This window comes from Callithrix jacchus, chromosome 13, assembly GCF_049354715.1.
Source record: "Callithrix jacchus isolate 240 chromosome 13, calJac240_pri, whole genome shotgun sequence".
NCBI classification, from domain to species: domain Eukaryota; kingdom Metazoa; phylum Chordata; class Mammalia; order Primates; family Cebidae; genus Callithrix; species Callithrix jacchus.
Window position 1 is genome coordinate 77,198,108 of NC_133514.1, and position 20,069 is coordinate 77,218,176.

At 34.1% G+C, this 20,069-nt stretch overlaps 1 protein-coding gene across 15 annotated transcripts in view; it reads right to left on the reverse strand.

Annotated features, from left to right (window-relative positions):
- NOL4 (nucleolar protein 4) overlaps positions 1 to 20,069 on the reverse strand; it is a 380,536-nt gene that overhangs the window by 263,004 nt on the left and 97,463 nt on the right. For all 15 annotated transcript variants that reach the window (XM_003734633.6, XM_002757158.7, XM_078346926.1 and 12 more), the window contains 2 exons: positions 7,378 to 7,489; positions 6,385 to 6,497 (listed from right to left, as the gene is read on the reverse strand). In XM_003734633.6, the coding sequence (XP_003734681.2) occupies positions 6,385 to 6,497; positions 7,378 to 7,489 (225 nt within the window). The remainder of the gene's footprint in view (positions 1 to 6,384; positions 6,498 to 7,377; positions 7,490 to 20,069) is intronic.

Below are 20,069 nucleotides of genomic sequence, written 5' to 3' on the forward strand. Positions count from 1 at the left end.
TGGGTGAAGGGGAAAGGAAAGAAAAGCACACTGCCATGTGTGTTGCTACGCAACTGTCTTGCATGCTCTGCTCATGTACCCCAAAACCTATAATCCAATAAAAAATTTAAAAAAAATAAAAAAAATTAAAAAAAAAGAAAACACTGTACAATGATGGAATTGCTCTATAATACTATCTATTCAATAAGGTAAATACTAGTCATAGGTGGCTATTGAACAGGTGAAATGTTGATTTTAATTAATGTTCAGTCAAACATTACCATGTGACTAGTGACTACCATATTGGGCAGTGCATATCTGACAATCCTTTATTGTGAAATCTTGAAAATATACTCAGTCATTCACTATAGCAACAAAGTAAACACCTTAATAGATAAATTATTTCATATATCACACCCCTTGGGATAAAATTCTAGTCAAGCAATATAATATTTGCAAAGTTTTTAATGATTATCATCAAATTATCCCCCAGAAAGTTTGTTCCAGTTTAAACCCTCACCAATAGTTTATAAGACTGTCAAATGATCTCATATTGGATACAGTATTTTGTAAAATCTTTCTGAACGTGGTAAGCCTCAAATAAGTTAATTCATTCAAATTTTATTTTGGCTAATAAAGGAGTGTGAGTTTTTTTATGGTTATTGACGATGTAGTGGATAATTTTCAAAGATGGCTACCATGGATCCCTTCCCCTCCCCACTGTCCTTTGCATGCCACTCCTCATCAAGGAACAGTGTTTCTTCTCCCCTTGAAATCAGGCTGGTTTTGTTATTTGCTCTGGTCAATAGAAATGTGGCGGAAGCAATGCTGTGTCAGTCCCAGAACAACAGGGAACTTCTACTTCCTGTCTCTTGAAAGCCGGCTGCCATATAATAAAGCTGCCAGATAAAGGGGCATGAAGGAGCCAGGTATTTAAGTGATGTTTTCTTGGACTCTCCAGCCAGATGTCACTGAGTAAATGATCCTAGCCATGAGTAGCAAAATAAATCACCCAGAAGTTCTTGGCTGACTACTTAACCCATATAATAATAAGTATTAATTCATCATTGTTGTATTAAGCCACCAAGTTTTAGGGGTGGTACATAGCAATAGAAAACTGAAAAACATCTCATTTCTGACATTTGTGCTACACCATAGCAATCTATTTACACTGCATTGTTTCTTAAAAACACAAATAGTTAATACTAATTTTAAATGGATGTGTTACAGAGTAGGAAGACCTTAGGCGCTAATGTTATTTAAACCTAGGTTCAAATATCTAATCTTCTCTCTACCAGTTTTATCATTAGGGTAAATTTTATCAGCTTAAAACTTGGTGCCCATCTGCAAAATGGAAGTGGAACAACATGTCAGTGGTTCTAAGTAGTAAATTATTTACAGCCAGTTTCCTAAATTTTCCTGTGTATTTTTTCTCTTCACATCAATTCTTTCTTTGATGGGTACATAAAAAGACTAATTTAATAGAATTTTTCCATTTGAACATATTTTAACATTTTTCACAATACAGTCTTAGAAAATGGTTTAAAAATATTATTTTAGACTGGGTATGGTGGCTCACACCTATAATTCCAGCACTTTGGGAGGCCGAGGTGGTTAGATCACCTGAGGTCAGGAGTTTGAGACCAGCCTGGCCAACATGGTGAAACTAAATATCCAAAAATCAGCTGGACATGGTGGTGGGCACCTGTAATCCTAGCTACTCTGAGGCTGAGGCACGAGAATTGCTTGAACCTTGATGGTAGAGTTTGCGGTGAGCCGAGATCATGCCACTGTGCCCCAGGCTGGGTGACAGAATTAGACTTTGTCCCAACCCCCACAATAAAAAGAAAAACAAACAAACAAAAAACAAAAAAACCTACATATGCTTCGGTATGATTATTTCAGTATCTCTGGAAACATCCTAACCTGTTACTTCCATGAACTATTCCTTAATGATCTTGTCCTCAAACTTTCTTCAGTCATTTTCCATATCATTTGCTCTAGTATGCTATGTATTCTAGTATTCTAATGAAATTTCCATCACACTGATAATTATAACCCCTTGATTCTAATCATTTTGCACTGACCACCCCTGCTCTTACCCAACCTCTATCATGACCTCATTTATCTTCTTACATGGCTAGAGTTCCATGGTTTGTCACTTTAATCATATCCTTCCATACCACTTCTATTCCTTCGACAAGCCCCAAAATATGAGTAATTCTAGTTTTTCCCTTACTCTGTTCTATGCATGCTCCCATATAGCTGGACATGGAGATGAGCAATTATTTAAATGACTTTACCCAAAACTCAAAACAGTCCATTTTCCTGGTCAATTTACTTCTCACTGTCTAGATTTCTACTTTTCACATCCTCTCCTCTTCTCAAACTTTCAGCACCTTGTCAAACATCCTCACTCTTGCTTCTTTTTTTTTTAACTGAAGAATTAGGGGCAAACAGAACACTTCCATAATTGCCAAAATTTTCATTCACCTACCTCTATCAGATCCCTCCCATCTGTGCTCCATTCTAAAGCCAACTTTTCCTATTTCATACAAGGAATCCTACCTCTTAATGCCAAGGACATTGCTTAATCAATTTTCCTGCCTCTTTCCTAAATCACTATTTTCCTCTGCTACATGAATCCCAACATGTATATATGCTATAATTTCTCTGATTTTAGGAAAATGTATATAATAAAAAATTCCTGTCCCTATGCTCCCTCCAGCTCCTGCCTGTTTCTCCTGGTCCCCTTCATAGCAAAACTCTTCAATGACTTTACCGCTTTCATCCCGACCACCCCACAGAAACTTCTCTTGTCAAGAACACCATTGACTTCTATCAGGCTAAATACAAATTTAATTTTCAGACTTCAGTATCATTGACTTATCTCTTGATTTGACATAATACATTACCCTAGACATGTTGAAAAACTTTTTTTTTCAGTTTTATTCTAGTTCACAAACTCTCCGGCTTTTTCTAATACCCTGGGTGCTCTTTCTCAGTATCCTCTGTTGGTTCCTCCTCATCTGCCAGATGTCATAACATTGGAATTTCCTAAATCAAGGTTGCTGGACTTTGTTTGTTCAATCTACACTCACTATCTTGACAATAGCTTCAGTCACATGGCTTCACATGCTATCTGTCAATGGAAGATGCTTGGCCTTATGTCTAGCTTAGTTCTTTGCTCTTAATTACACGTGCTAACTGTCTAACTGACAAATCTACTTGAATCTCTAATAAACCTCTTAAATGTACTTGAATTTCAAATGAAGAGCTCACAATTGAACTTCTAATATCATATCTCAAGTGTGTCCTAACCACAGTTTTTCTTATACTAGTTAATACCAATTCTACCCTACTTGCTCAGATTAAAAACCTTAGAGGCATTACTGCCTCTTGACTTCCATGCTCCACATCAAATCCATCAGCAAAACTTAAAATCTATTCATAATTTCACCTCTTTTCACTACCTTAACCACTACCTCTTTGATCCAAGCCACTATTATCTTCTTTCCTGAAACATCCTTCAGAAGCTTTTGTTAGATCCAATTAAAATGCATACTCATAAGATGACCATTGAAAACCCTTGGCATCAGCTTCTTCTAGAGGCATGTAGCAAAGGAAACTCTTGCCAGCAGAGCAGCATCAGGTGTTTCTCTTCCATGGAAGCCTTTGCTGGTGTCATGTAGCAATTCACATATTTAATTAGATATATTTTCTTTAGTTCTTCCTGTGATATAGCTCAGGTAAAAGAAAAGAGTAGTCATACTGGGTAGGTTGAGAACTTGGCAGAGAAGCCCCATGCCCCCAAAGAGACAAAATCTGTATTCACACCACAGTCAGTAACTAAGGTCTCCACAAAGGACATGCCAATCACAAAAATCATCCAACTCAAGGAAATCTAAAGATTCTATCCAGATAGTTCTAGTCTTCTGATAGTTTACAAATTGGAATCATTTTTGTCATAGCAATGTTGACTAGTAACACAGTTATCATTTTAACATTAGCGGTTTTGTGGTAGAGCAAACTCCAAAAGTTATCCAAAGGCCAAACTCTCATGCAGGAAGGAAAAGAGTTTATTACAGAAATCAGTGGAGGTAAGAGTTAACACCTTACCTACACTGATTTCTGTAATAACGTTCTACTGGTGTCTGTGCATCTACTATTCTTACCTCTTCAGACCACATTATTGTGTTAAAATATAGATCAGATCACATGACTTCTCTGCTCAAAGCTTTCTTAAAATATAAGAATCTATATAACTTGGCTCTCCACAATGTCTCTAAACTACTCTCTTATTTTCCTCTTCCTAGATCATTCTATTTCAGCCATGTTGACTATTTTGCTGTTCCTACATCTAGTAGATATGCGCCTGCCTCAGGAACTTTTCACTCTGTCCGTCTGATACATACACATATTTCTTTCACTTCTACTCAAATGATATATTTTAATAAAGCCCTTTAAAATTGGGATCCCTAGTTCTAAAGAGAGTTCCATGCCTAGTCTTCTTTATTTCTCTTAATAAAGAAGTAATGTATATATATGGCCATTATTTTCTTTTTATATACATATGGCCATTGTTTTCTTTATTATCTGTTCACCCCCACAAAAGATAAAGATTTTTCTCAATTTATTCATTGTTTTTCTTCAGGAGTGCCAGATACATAGAAAATACTGAATAAATATTCGTTGGACTAATTGGATTAATGCTTATTCAAATTTAAGTATAATTTATTACACAGGAATATTTCACTTAAATTCCATTTTAATGTGACTTTCTTTACTTAACCTCTTTCTTATCTTTCAATAATCACAATTTTCTAAAAATTTTGCAAATAATCTAACTAGTTATTTATCTAAATATTTTAAGGCAGTGTGACATCCAATTTAGTATTTTCAAAATGTAAAGATAAGAGTTATTTTTCTAATCTAGTTATAAATTTTAAAGGATCTACTTTTTTTGTATAAAATACTTATGATTTTTTAGAAGCCAGAAGGGATCAGCATATGTGGGCTGCACTGTTGGCACAAAGTGGATCTTCTTACATTTTGGCCTAGAAATAAACATATCAACATCTAAATGAGATTTCTACAAATAATCTGACAGTGCTAACTAGTTTATGAGACATTTAAAAATTTTTTTCAACTTTATAATGAATCATGGAGATAGTTTTTTTAATCATTCTCAGGGATGAACATTAGTATTTTCTTAATTGTCATTGATGTATTTAACCCAATGATTTTATTGCTATTTATTCAATGACTTATATGTAGCCATCTGGCATTATAAAATCTGATATTACCACTGCATTAATATGAATTTTTGTATGAAGCATACCCTGAATAAAGTCTATTGAGATAAAATAATTTTATAAATACGGCTTTGAGATTAAACCCCCTTAAATACATATGAAAACTAAAAACTTGATTTGAGTTTTATGAATAAGTTCAACCAAGAATTTTAAAAGATTACAATAATATCTTAACAAATAATTCTATATTTGAAAAATAAACATTTAACATCATTTCCTATTTTGGAGAAATTTCAAGAAGATAATTTATTAGCCTGAGGACCTCTATATGTTCCTAATAGAAATAACCTGAATGCATCTATTGAGTATTAACTAGTCAACAAGGATGTATTGAGCACCTATTGTATATCTGCTATTGTTATTTGTTTTGGAGACTATAAACAATACATATATAACTTAGTCCCTGCTTTGATATAGCTTTAACCAAAATGGCTAGCTAACTAGAATCCTACAAAGTATAACAAATATGTTTTTATGTCTATACATGCAGCATGTTGCTAAATTCTCACTATACAAATTAAATAGGACAACATAAAATATCAAAACACTTCTAAATGAGAATGACCACAAATTGTCTCTAGGACATGCACAGAAGTGAATAAATAATATGTGGAATAGCAGTTAACTAAAAAATAACTTTAAAATTTAAATAAGGTTTGAATAGTGGAGAAATTATTATACTTGAAATACCCATTAAATCTACTTTTCTGATTGCCATGCAAAATAGCCTTAGTACATAAATATCCTTAGAATCCCCATTATTTGGGATATTTTATCACGAACTTACCCCTTCTAAACTTTGTAATACTTTACCAAGGCCAGCTCAATGATGGTCTACTAAGGAAAATGTAGGTTTCTTGGTAGCAAACAAATTCCCACGTAACACTAAGATACAGGTATTAAGACAGGGGTCTATATTGTGGGCTGGGAGTTTCTGCTCACTTTCTCCATCTGTGTAACTGTGGTGAAATTCATTCATTAAAAAATAAATTACTGTCTTCAAAATGTCATCATGCTTAACATGATAGTCATGGTTATCAAGCTTCTTCCCAATTAGTAAGTGATACAAACGTAGATGTTTTTATTTTACCTCATCTTGCTGTGAATTTAGCAGCTGCAGTTTCATGTGCTTCATGTAGGCCATGGTAATTGGCATGTTGTAGTCAATCATGCTGGTCACCAAAGTGGGAGGTTTTCCATTATCTGTAATAAAACATTTTTAATGGGTAATGAAAGTGATACTGCATTTTACCTGTAATTTGAAAATGATCTATTTCTCCAAATTGAAATAGGATTCCAGATACCAAATGTCTTAAAGCATGGTAGTATTATAGCTAGATGGTAGGAAAAGTAACTGGTAAGGTTCTATCGACACTGTATAACAGTACTAATAAATTAATTATTTCTAAATGCAGGGGGGCCTTTAAACATCCTGAGTAACAATGAATAAAGCTAATGTGGTGATTAACACAAGTATTTATATTTTTCTTCTTTGCTTTACTTTCTATATGTACTTTTTGAATGCCAAAGAACATTTGCTCAATTTTTTTTCTTTTGGCCATTTTATTTAACTTCCAAGACATAGGAATCAGCCAGCACAAATGTATCTCTTAGACTGATATAATCCCTGAAAGAAAGTCATATTTAGCCAAATAATTTAGATAATTTTAATGAGAGGTAAAGTCAAATCATAATTTTTATGTAAAACTTTTTAGTAAAGAAACTCCATATTATTAATAATTTTTAGAAATAAGGAATCAGCAGATTTAAAAAGACATTGATAGAAACCAATTTCCTTGCTGAATATATCTAAAATACCATGAAATATATAATAAATGAAAATTAAAACATTATTCCAGGGAAAAATGTTATTTGCCACAGCTGAAACTGTCTTTCTTCTAAGGATGGGCACTGAATTACTTTGTTAGTGGATATTCAAAATTCACTGCCTCCTACTTGAATAAATGAGATGATCTGACTTGTTGAACTGTTTCAGTCTGCCATGTTTTTATAAAAATGTGAGATATAAATTGCCATTATGAATCAAATTACTTTAAATCTCACTATTTGACACTGCAGCTACCTTTATGATCTGTTCCATCTGGGTTTAAATGCATTCTTTTCTGGCACTCTGAGCAGCTCATTAGAAATCGTGTCACCGCTTCTCTTGGTAGGAATGCATAGCTCTCTGAAATCTGAAATGATTCACAAAATATAGGTGTTATTATATAAGCAGACTGAAGATGATTTAACAGAAATGATCACTGTATTTCCAAATAAGACACATTACTCCATAATGGCAGGAAGCACAATGAAAGCATGCACTGCATACCATGCATCATTTCAAGAAATATCTATCAAACTTGATTAGATGTCTCTTAATAAGAGCCAATAATGCCATGTGGAGAAAAAAAATCAGCCCCACCTGGATGGGCATGTATTTATATTTTTGCATTTCTTTAGGTAAAATAATTACAGTGTACAGGTATTCTAGTGAATTTTCCTTATAATTAAACATTGCCAACATTATTTTTAAACTTACTGCTAGAACAATCAAATTTGTATCCAATTTTACATACTTTTTAAAAAATTTTAGCCCCAAATAGGAGCAATAAACTTTGGGTTTCACATAATAAACATTTCTTCATTGTTGCTTTTCAAAATATTTTAAGTGAGAATAAAAAATAAATTCAAACTGAACTCATGTATATATTTACTGCAGTGAATCATCCCTTCCACAGAAAATGACACACCTGGAAATGCATTTAGGCCACCATTTTCATTTATTTTATGTGAATTTTTTAATAATATATGTCCATAACAGCTCACATTGACTGTCAGAGCAAGCTTTTTCTGTGTCCTATACAAAGCTTTGTTTTCAGAACCATAATGTAGAATCAAGTTAGAAATCCATACTCCCATTACAGTAATTTTATAAATATTAACATTTCAAACACCAAGTTCTCTCATCAAATCTAATAATTCCTTAAGTGAAACTGATAGATAGTTAAATATATTTAAATAAAAGCTGACAGTGACTCAGACAGTGCTACTAAGAAGTGTGATGCAGGGCTTCAGATTTCCAACATAGCACTAATATTTAACATGAACGATAAGAAATAGGAATAAATGAGTTGCAAATAAGACGTAAATGCCACAAATGATTCCTTAAGTGCATCTATAGCCCTTATACACACTAGTGTATTTTAAATTAGTAAAAATGAGGGAAAATGTGTACCAAATGTATAATAGAGTGTAAATGGGTGCTAGTCCCCTTAGTGGTGATGGAGTCAACTTTGGCTTATCCATGCTATAGGAGCATAGCCTTGAGGAAACCCCATACACTAAGATTCAAAATTATAAAGCTCATTTTCCTCTTAATTTAATATTAAAATCAGTTTGTATCACCTAGCCTATCCTATTGACTTTAAGGGAAAAGAAGCCATAAGAATACTGAAGAGGAGAAACAGGCTTACAATTAAAATCAGCCATTGATAATCCATATACAGGTTATTAAAATTTAACACCCCTAGGGGTTGAAATATAGAACTCTTACTTTTAAATATAATATTGATAGAGTAAGATATCCAAACTTCAAAAACTACTGCTTCAGACTATGCAGTGATTGGGTGAGGAAAATGATTCGAACAATTCTAAACTATTTTGTGAAAAAAATTGTTATTTAATATGAAAATATATATACAATTTATATTCTCATTCATTCTCTTTCTCTATAAACACATACACACAGAGAAGCAAATATGAATTTGAATCCTATTTTTTTATTTTTACAGAGGGAACAAACACTTTCACCTGATTTATTTGTTTGATTAAAGATTATTTTCTTTCTCTCTGAAGAAATATTTTATAACTCAGAAGAAAAAAAAGTCTGTAATGCATGCTGCTTCCTTATATTTTATATTTAAATCATATCAAGTTCTTCTCCATTAGAACTAATGGGTCTGACCAGTAAATTTATTAACAAGTAGGATTTCAGGTAAAGGCTCCATTGGTTTTTCTAGATTTCTATTAAATCTTTTATCTACTTTATAAAAGAGAAAGATTTCACTGAAAGATAGATAGGTAAGTACTGGAGGTAGAGAGACAATCCATTGGCTTCTACGGCCCTGATACTTTCTGAAATATGCTCCTTTCCCCATGTTAATAAAGCACTTGTGTAGAAATCCCTTCTAGATAGATTCATCATTGACCTGAATAAATCTTATGATTTGTTGCAGCATTTAGCCCCACACCAATTTTTCTTAAAATTATTATTAATTATATTACATTACTTTTATAGCTTTACTCTGAAAAATAATACATGTAATAATCAAAAATATGTTTGTGCTCATGTATACATGTCTGCATGAAATAATACAAAACCCCACTTTGTATCTTAGAAAAGATTTTTCAAGCAAGTATTTTATCATATTATTCTTTCTGGTGTGGCTCTTACACAGTACTTGGCATAGCACTATATATTATATAAGATAAAAGCACTTATTTAGGAATAGTTTTCTTTGTGTTTAGAATTCATTTTATAGGGACACCTTCCATGGCATTCCACTCTCCCTGAATCTTTTCTTCCGCACCTCATATTCACTGGGGCCCACAGACCACAGACACCTCCTATGCACAGGGAAGAAAGATCTTCCAAGCAGGCTTTTCACATCTCATGCTCATTTCTGAAAAGTAATATTTATTTCTCCTGCAATGCAGGTAAAGAGAAAAATAAATTACCATATTTAGAATCTTTTCTCCCAGGCCTATTCGAAATTAAGAGTTCTAGAATTTTCAGGAGTCACCAAGATGGTGAAATAGGAGTTTCTAGCATTTATCCCCTTACAGAAACATGAACTTGAATAACCATCCATGCACAAAAATATCTTCACAACAACTAAGGAATCCAAGTAAGTGATTAGAGCACCTGAGTGGAGCACAGAAATAAGAAAAGACTCAACTAAGAAAAGAGAAAAGATGGTTTCACATTACATGTGTCAACTCTCTCTCAAACCTATGCAGCACAACTTGGAGAAAGAAGTTCTCCACAGGGTTGAAGGACAGTGAAGTGAGCACTCAACTTCAACTTCACTTTGGACCCCAGCAACAGGCCCCCATTACATTCCAGACACCAAGTATTTGAAGCAGTTGAAAGCAATATTTAAGCTGTTATCAGCTTAAAATAGTTTGTTATAACTATAAGATATTTTGTGTAAGTCCCATGGTAACCATAAATTTTAAAAACTGTAAGTAGATATGCAAAAGATGAAGAAAAAGTAATCAAAACATACAACTACAGAAACATCATCAAATCACAAAGGAAGAGACCAAGAAAGGAAGAAATTGAGAAATAGTCATAAAACAATTAGCAAAATGGCTATAGTAAGTCCTTACCTCCTTACCTATTAATAATTACTTTACACATAAATGGATCAAATTCTCCAATCAAAAGTCAGAGTGGCTGAATGGATTAAAAAAACAAACAAACAAGAACCAACTATATGCTGCCTGCAAAAGTGTCACATTTAAGGGGACACATAGGCTGAAAGTGAAAGGATAGAAAAATATATTCCATGCAAATGGTAACCAACAGGGATCAGGGCTGGCTATATTTACATCCAACATAATAGAGTATTTGTTAAAAATTGTCACAGGAGGCAATGAAGGTCATTACATAATGATAAAGAAGTCAATACATCAAGAAAACATAACAATAGTAAATATATATGTATCTGAAATTAAAGCACCTAAATACACAAAGCTAATGTTAATAGAACTGAGGGGATAAACAAGCAGCAACACATTAATAGCAGAGAACTTCAATATGTCACTTTCAATAGTAAATAGATATTTCAGACAGAAAATGAATAAGGAAACAGCAAACTTGAACAACTCTAGAAACTGAATGAATCTAGTAGACATATGCAAAACTTATTACCCAATAGCAGCATAATACACATTCTTCTCAAGTCAACTGGGAAGAATCTTCAGATAGATCATATGTTAGGCCACAAAACAAGTCCTAACAAAGTTAAGAAAACTGAAATCATATGAAGTATCTTTACAGCACATACTGGTATGAAACTAGAAATCATAATAGGAGAAAAATTACAAATTTTACAAATATGTGAAAATAAAAACCGCACTCTTGAACAAAATTAAAAATTTTACAAATATGTAAAAATAAAAACTGCACTCTTGATTTCTTGAAAGAAGAAATAAAATGGGAAATCAAGAAATATCTTAAGTGCAAGAAACTGAAAACACAACATATCAAAACGTATGGAATACAGCAAAAGCAGTTCAAACAGGGAAGTGTTTAGCAATAAATGCCACATTAAGAAAAAGAGCCGGGCCGGGCATGGTGGCTCATCCCTGTAATCCCAGCACTTTGGGAGGCCGAGGTGGGTGGATCACGCGGTCAAGAGATCAAGACCATCCTGGTCAACATGGTGAAACCCCATCTCTACCAAAAATACAAAAAAAAAATTAGCTGGGCATGGTGGCATGTGCCTGTAATTCCAGCTACTCAGGAGGCTGAGGCAGGAGAATTGCCTGAACCCAGGAGGCGGAGGTTGCGGTGAGCCAAGATCGCACATTGCACTCCAGCCTGGGTAACAAGAGCGAAACTCTGTCTCAAAAAAAAAAAAAAAAAGAAAAGAAAAGAAAAAGAAAAAGAAAAGAAAAGAAAAAGAGCCAGGTGTGGTGGCTTATGCCTGTAATCCCAGCTACTTGGGTAGCTGAAGAGGAAGGATCATTTAAGGTTAGGAGTTTGAAACAAGCCTAGGTCACATAGTAAGATCTGTCCCTAAAACAAAATTGCAAAAAGTGAAAAAAGAAATTAGTTTGGCATGTTGGCATGTACCTGTAATCCCAGCTTCTCAGAAGGCAGAGGTGGGAGGATAGCTTGAACCCAGGAGTTCAATACTGCAGTGAGCTATGATCATGCCACTGCATTCCAGCATGAGTGACAGAGGGAAAGCTTGTCTCAAAAAATAAATAATAATATCAATTAATTAATTTTTATAAGAAGAAAAAAGGTATCAAGTAACCATGCTTTTTACCTCAAAGAACTAGAAAAAAAGAATGAAGTCTAAAGTTAACAGAAAGAAGGAAATAATAAGGATCAGAACAGAAATAAATAAGGCAGACAATAGAAGAACAATAGAAAAGATCAATGAAACTCAGTTATTTATTTTGTTGAAAAGATATAGAAAATTGACAAAACTTTACTTAGACCAAGAAATAGAGAGGAATAAAATAAAATTATAAAAAATGAAGAGACATTACAAATGATATTAAATAGGAAGAATCATAAGAGACTACTATGAACAATTATATGTGCCAACAAATTGGATAACACAAAATAAATGAATAATTTCCTAGAAATGTGCAACATACCAAGACTGAATCGTAAAAAGCAGGAAATACAAACAGAACAATAGTGAGTAGAGGATCAAATCAGTAATCCAAATCCTCCCAATTAAGAGAGTCCCAGGACCTGATGGCATCACTGGTAAATTCTACCCAACATTCCAAGAAGAATTAACAATAATCCTTCTCAAACTCCTTCCCCCAATCCCCCCACACACACAAAAATAAATACTGTGTAGAAGGGAACACTTCAAAGCTCATGCTATAAAGCCAGCATTACCTTGATACCAAAGTCAGACAAAAATTCTCCAAAAAAGTTTACAGCCAATTTCTCTGAATGAACAAAGATGCAAAACTTGACAAAAACTAGCAAGCAAAATTTAAAAGCACATTAAAAAAATTATGCCCTATAGTAAAGTGGATTTTATCCCCAGCTTGCAAGATGTTTCAACATACACAAATCAATAAATGAGATTAACCACATTGGCAGAATGATGGATAAAAATAATATGATCATCTCAATAGATTCAGAAAAAGCATTTGACAAAATTTGACATTTATTCGTGATTAAAACTCTTAACAAATATGTGTAGAAGAAATGTACCTCAATATAATAAAAGCCGTATATAACAAGCCCACAGCTAATGTCATACTCAGTGGTGAAAAAAATCTAAACTTTTCTCCTAAAATCAAGAATAGAACAAGGATGTCCACTCTTGCCACTTGTATTTAATATGGTACTAGAAGTCTAGTCAGAGTAATAAAAGGCTAGAAAAAGATAAGCCATCTAAACTTGAAAGAAATAAATAAAATTTTCTTTTTTTTTTTGGAAGAAAAAGAAAGAAAGAAGAATGAAAGAGAGAAAGAAAGAGGAAGAGAAAGAGGGAGAGAGAACAGAAAGCTTGCTCTATTGCCCAGGCTAGAATGCAGTCTAAAAATGGGTATTAAAAACCTCTTTTATGCCAATAAGTGTGCTTAACAGTGAAGACAGGAAGGAATAAAGGAGGAAAATAATAAACAAGCAGTCAACCAATATTTCATTTAAACCTGTGAAATACTATGCAATTGCTGAGGAGTGATTTACTTTCAATTATGTGGTCACTTTTAGAATAGGTGTGATGTGATGCTGAGAAAAATATATGTTTTGTGGATTTGGGGTGGAGAGTTCTGTAAATGTTTATTAAGTTTACTTGTTCCAGGTCTGACTTCAAGTCTTGGATATCCTTGTTAATTTTCTGTCTCATTGATCTGTCTAATATTGACAATATAGTGTTAAAGTCTCCCACTATTATTGTGTGGGAGTTTAAGCCTCTTTGTAAGCCATTAAGAACTTGTCTTATGTATCTGGGTGTTCCTGTATTGGGTATGTATATATTTAGGATCATTAGGTCTTCTTGTTGCATTGATTCTTTTACAGTTATGTAATGTTCTTCTTTATCTCTTTTGGTCTTTGATGCTTTAAAAAAGTCTATTTTATCAGAGACAGGAATTGCAACTCCTGATTTTTTTTTTCTCTCCATTTGGTTAGTAAATCTTCCTCCATCCTTTTGTTTTGAGTCTTTGTGCATTTTTGCATGTGAGATGGGTCTGGATGCAGCATACCAATGGGTTTTGGCTTTTTATCCAATTTGCCTGTCTGTGTCTTTTCATTGGGGCATTTAGTCCATTTAAATTTAGGATTGATATTGATATATGTGAGTTTAATACTGCCATTTAATACTAGCTTGTTGTTTTCCCCATTGGTTGATGTAGATTCTTCATTATGGTGATACTCTTTACCTTTTGGTATGTTTTTGGAATGGCTGATACTGGTTGTTCCTTTCTATGTGTAATGCTTCTCTCAGAGCTCTTATAAAGCACGCCTGGTGGTGATGAAATCTCTGAGTACTTGCTTGTTCACAAAAAAATTTATTTTTCCTTCACTTATGAAGCTTAGTTTGGCTGGATATAAAATTCTGGGTTGAAAGTTCTTTTATTTAAGGATGTTTAATATTGGCCCCCACTCTCTTCTGGCTTCTAGGATTTCTGCTGAGAGATCTGCTGTGAGTCTGATAGGCTTCCCTTTGTGGATAACCTGACCTTTCTCTCTGGCTGCCCTTAGTATTTTCTCCTTCATTTCAACCCTGGCGAATCTAATGATTATGTGCCTTGGGGTTGCTCTTCTTGAGGAATATCTTTGTGGTGTTCTCTGTATTGCCTGGAGTTGAGTATTAACTTGCCTTGCTAGGTTAGGAAAGTTTTCCTGGATAATATCCTGAAGAATATTTTGCAGCTTGGATTCATTCTCTTTGTCACATTCAGGTACACCTATCAAACGTAGATTAGGTCTTTTCACATAGTCCCATATTTCTTGGAGACTTTCCTCATCCCTTTTTGTCCTTTCTTCTCTAACCTTGTCTTCTCATTTTATTTCATTAAGTTGGTCTTCTACCTTTGATATCCTTTCTTCTGCTTGATCAATTCAACGGTTAAAACTTGTGCATACTTCCCGAAGATCTCATATTGTGTTTTTGAGCTCCATTAATTTACTTATATTCCTTTCTAAATTGTCTATTCTTGTTAGCATTTTGTCAACTTTTTCTCAAGGTTCTTAGTTTCTTTGCATTGGGTTAGAACATGTTCTTTTAGCTCACAGAAATGTCTTATTATCCACCTTCTGAAGCCTGATTCTGTCAATTCATCACACTCACTCTCCATCAGGCCTTGTTCTGTTGCTGATGAGGAGCTGTGATCCCCTGTAGGAGGAGAGACATTCTGATTTTGGGTGTTTTCAGTCTTTTTGCACTGGTTTCATCCCATCTTTGTGAGTTTATCCACCTGTTGTCTTTGTAATTGTTGACTTTCAGATTGGGTCTCTGAGTGGAAGTCTAGATTGTTGATGGTGAAGTTTTTTTTCTGTTTCTTAGTTTTCCTTTGGTGGACACCCCTCCCCCGCAGAGCTGGACCTTCCCGGATTCAGCTGTGCTTGCTGTGAAACTCTCAATCCTCAGCACTTCCAATTGCTATTTTTTTGTGGGAGAAACAGTCGCATTGGCGACCCGTGGGGCTCCTCTGCTAGGAATCTCCTGGTCCATGGGCAACAACAATTCATCTGGAAGTGTGGCGTCCACTCACTCTCTGCACTTTCACTGGGAGCTACGATCCTGAGCTGCTGCTAATCATGCATCTTGAATCTCTCAACAAGGAATATGAATAAAATTTTCTTTGTTTACAATTGAAATGATTTTATAGACACAAAATCCTAAATACCCCATCAAAACAATGTAAGAACTAGTAAACAAATCCAGTAAAGTTGCAGGATAAAGAAATCAATATACAAAATCAGCCATATGTCTATACATTAACAATGAACTATGCAAAAAAGACAATATTATTTAAAATAGCATCAAAAATAAAATAAAATAGAAAAACAATTTAAGAAGGTAAAAGATCTATACAATAAAAACTATAAAAAGAAAGAATAATCTCTGTCAAATATACAAAGAACACACAAGAAGAAGGGATAATCTCTTCAATAAATGGTGTTGGGAAATTGGATGTTCAAATGTGGAAGAATAAAATTGGCCCTTGTAGCACACTTTATACAAAAATAAACTCAACATGAATTAAAGACTTAAATGTGTGTGTGTGTATGTATGTGTGTGTGTATATATAGCATATATACACATATATATACACACATATATATACTGAGTGTGTGTATATATGTATACCATATATAAGATTATATATAGCATATATATGTGTGTGTATATATAGTATATATATGTGTGTGTGTATATATGTGTGTGTATTATATATACACTATATATAGGATTACATATATGTGTGTGTATATATATATTTGTGTATATATATATACCCTATACATAGAATTACATAAATTAAAATAAAACATATATACATGTATATATGCAGGTGTGTGTGTGTATATATATATATATTGTGTGTATATAGGATTACATATATATACACACACATATAAACTATATATATAGTGTATACATATACAGAATTATATAAACAATGTATACTATATATAGTATATATATTGCATATAGTATATATACTGTGTGTGTATATATATATGATTACATAAACTAAAAATCTTCCTTACAGTAAACAATGAATACAATGAATAGACAACCCATAGAATAGGAGGAATCATTTGCAAACCATACATAATAAAGGATTAATGTTCAAAATATACAAAGAACTCAAAAACTTAATAGCAATAAAACAAATAACCTGATTTAAAAATGGGTTGCTATATTTTGTATGTCTGGTCTTCTTAAACTTTTTTGTTGGACTTTAATCCCCAGTGCAGTAGTGTTTTGATGTGAGGTCTTTGGGAGGCTGTGCTTTCATAAATGAGATTAGTGCCCATATAGAAAAGGTCTGAGGGAGTGTGTTTGTCCCTTTTGCCCTTCCACCAAGAAGGAGTCACTATCTATGAGGAATTGTTTCTTTTCAGACACTAAACATGCTGGTACCTTGGTCTTGGGTTTCTAAAGTTCTGTAACTATGGGTCATAAATTTCTATTGCTTATAAATTGTCCAGTCTAAGTTATTTCATTATAGCAGCCCATACAGACTAAGACATAGGTAAAGGACATGAATGGGCATTTACCAAAAGAAGACATACAAATGGCTAACAGCTGTATGAAAAAATGTTCAACATCATTAATCATTAAGGAAATAAAAATCAAAACCACAATGAGATATCACCTCACACCTATTGGAATGGCTATTATCAAAAAGTCAAAGATAAAAAGTATTGGCAAGGAAATGAGAACAGGGAAGCCTTGTGCACTACTGGTGAAAATATAAATCAACCCAGTCATTATGGAAAACAATATGGTGGTTCTCCTAGAAATTGAAAATAGAACTGCTAAATGATCCAGCAATTCCACTTCTGGGAATATATCCAAAAGAAATGAAATTATTATCTCAAAGAGATATCTGCACTCATATGATCATGTACTCATATACTCATATGTAGCCTTATTCACAATAGCTAAGATACAGGGACAACTAGGCCAGGTGAGGTTGCTCACACCTGTAATCCCAGCACTTTGGGAGGCTGAGATGGGTGGATCACCTGAGGTCAGTAGCTTGAGACCAGCCTGGCCAACATGGTGAAACCCCATCTCTGCTAAAATTACAAAAATTAGCCTGGCATGATGGCAGGTACCTGTAATGGCAGCTACTTGGGAGGCTGAGGCAGGAGAATCACTTGAACCCAGGAGGCAGAGTTTTCAGTGACTCTATATTATGCCACTGTACTCCAGCCTGGGCAATAGAGTGAGACTCTGTCAAAAATATATATATATATATATGGGGACAACATAAGTGTCCACTAATGAATGGATAAAGAAAGTATATATATATATATATATATATATATACATACACACATTTAATTCAGTCCTAAATTAAAGAAGAAAATCCTGTCATTTGCAACAACATGTATAAACCTGGAGGATCTTATGATAAGGGAAACAAATCTGACATAGAAGGACAAGCACAATCTCACCTATATATGGAAACTGAAAAAGTCAAATTCATAAAAGCTGACAGTAGAACACAGTGGTGGTTCCAGTGGCTGGATGGTAGAGAAAATGAGGAATAATGGTCAAGGGGTACAAAGTTTCAGCTATGTATTATGAATAAGTTCTGGAGATATATGAATAAGTCAAATGTACAGCATAGTGACTGTAGATAATAATTCTGTATTGTATGTTTAAAATTCATTAATAGAGTAAATCTCAAGTGTTACCACATGTACCCACAAATGGTCACTATATGAGGTGATGGATATGGTAGTTAGCTTGTAATAATTTCACAAGGTATATGTACACGAAAACATGTTGTACACGTAACATACATACAATCTGTGTTTTGAGACAGGGTCTCAGGGTCTCTTTCTATTGCCCAGACAGAAGTGTAGTGCTAAATCATAGCTCTCTGTAGCATCAAAGTCCTGGGCTCAAGCGATTGATCCTCCTGCCTCAGCCTCCCAATTAGCTAGGTGCACACGACTATGCCCAGCTTTTTTTCTCTCTCTCTTTTCTTTTCTTTTCTTTCTTTCTTTCTTTCTTTCTTTCTTTCTTTCTTTCTTTCTTTCTTTCTTTCTCTTTCTTTCTTTCTTTCTTTCTTTCTCTTTCTTTCTTCTTTCTTTCTTTTCTTTTTCTTTCTTTCTCTTTCTCTCTCTCCCTCCCTCCCTCCCTCCCTCCCTCCCTCCCTCCCTCCCTCCCTCCCTCCTTCCTTCCTTCCTTCCTTCCTTCCTTCCTTCCTTCCTTCCTTCCTTCCTTCCTTCTTTTTTTTTGGTGGAGACAGGGTCTCATCATGTTGCCCAGTCTGGTCTTGAACTCCTGGACCTCAACCAATCCTCCCACCTTGGTTTCCCAGAGCTCTGGGATTACAGGCATGAGCCACTGCACCTGGCTACAATTTTCATTTGCCAATTATGCCTCAATCAAGCTAGCAAAAAGAAAAAAGAAAAAGAAAATGTCCTAGACAACCTTCATTGCTGAAGTTTTCAACTTAGTGGCTCACACCTGTAATCCCAACAATTTGGAAGGCTGAGGCTGGAGGATCACTTGAGGCTAAGAGTTCATGACAACCTAGCCAACATAGATCCTAACTCTATATAAAATTTTAAAAATTAGTTGTGTGTGGTGGTATGTGCCTGTAGTCCCAGCTAGTCAAGGAGGCTGAGCAGGAGGTGCACTTCAGCCCAGGACTTTGAGGGTGCAGGGAATTATTATTATGCTACTGCACTCCAGCTTGGATGACAAGAGTGAGATCCTGTCTCTTAAAAAAAACAAAAAAATTAAAACAGTGTCCTGTCCTTGGAATATTCTTAAATTATGGTATATTTGAATAATTACATTTCATAATTAAATCTATGTGATGAAATACTGCCATTTGATTCTGTGGGCATCCTTCTTTAACCTCATTCAGAGATAGCACTGAAAGCTTATGTACCAATCCTCTTCTAAATTGAGGCCTATGCTAAGCACCTCTATGACCCTTATGCTAATGAAAGACCTGTTCTCATTTGCTGGGAATGAATGTTTGAAATGTTAAATCAACTTTAAATAGATGTTGATAAACGGTTATAAAACTCAGAGACATGTCCTTCAAGGCAGTTCATTTATCGAAGTCCTAATATATTTCTTGCAATATGTAATAGCAGTTGCAAATAAAACCTAGAAAGAACAGAAATTAAAAAATATTCTGATTCAGATACTAAAAATACTATTCTACTTATATTACAATTAACTATGTAAAATGCTATAATCATTCATAAATAGTGACACTGGACCCAGTTTTCCAATGTCACTGTTGAGTTTCTGGATAGAAATTGGATTTTGAATATACAGTACAGAACATTTT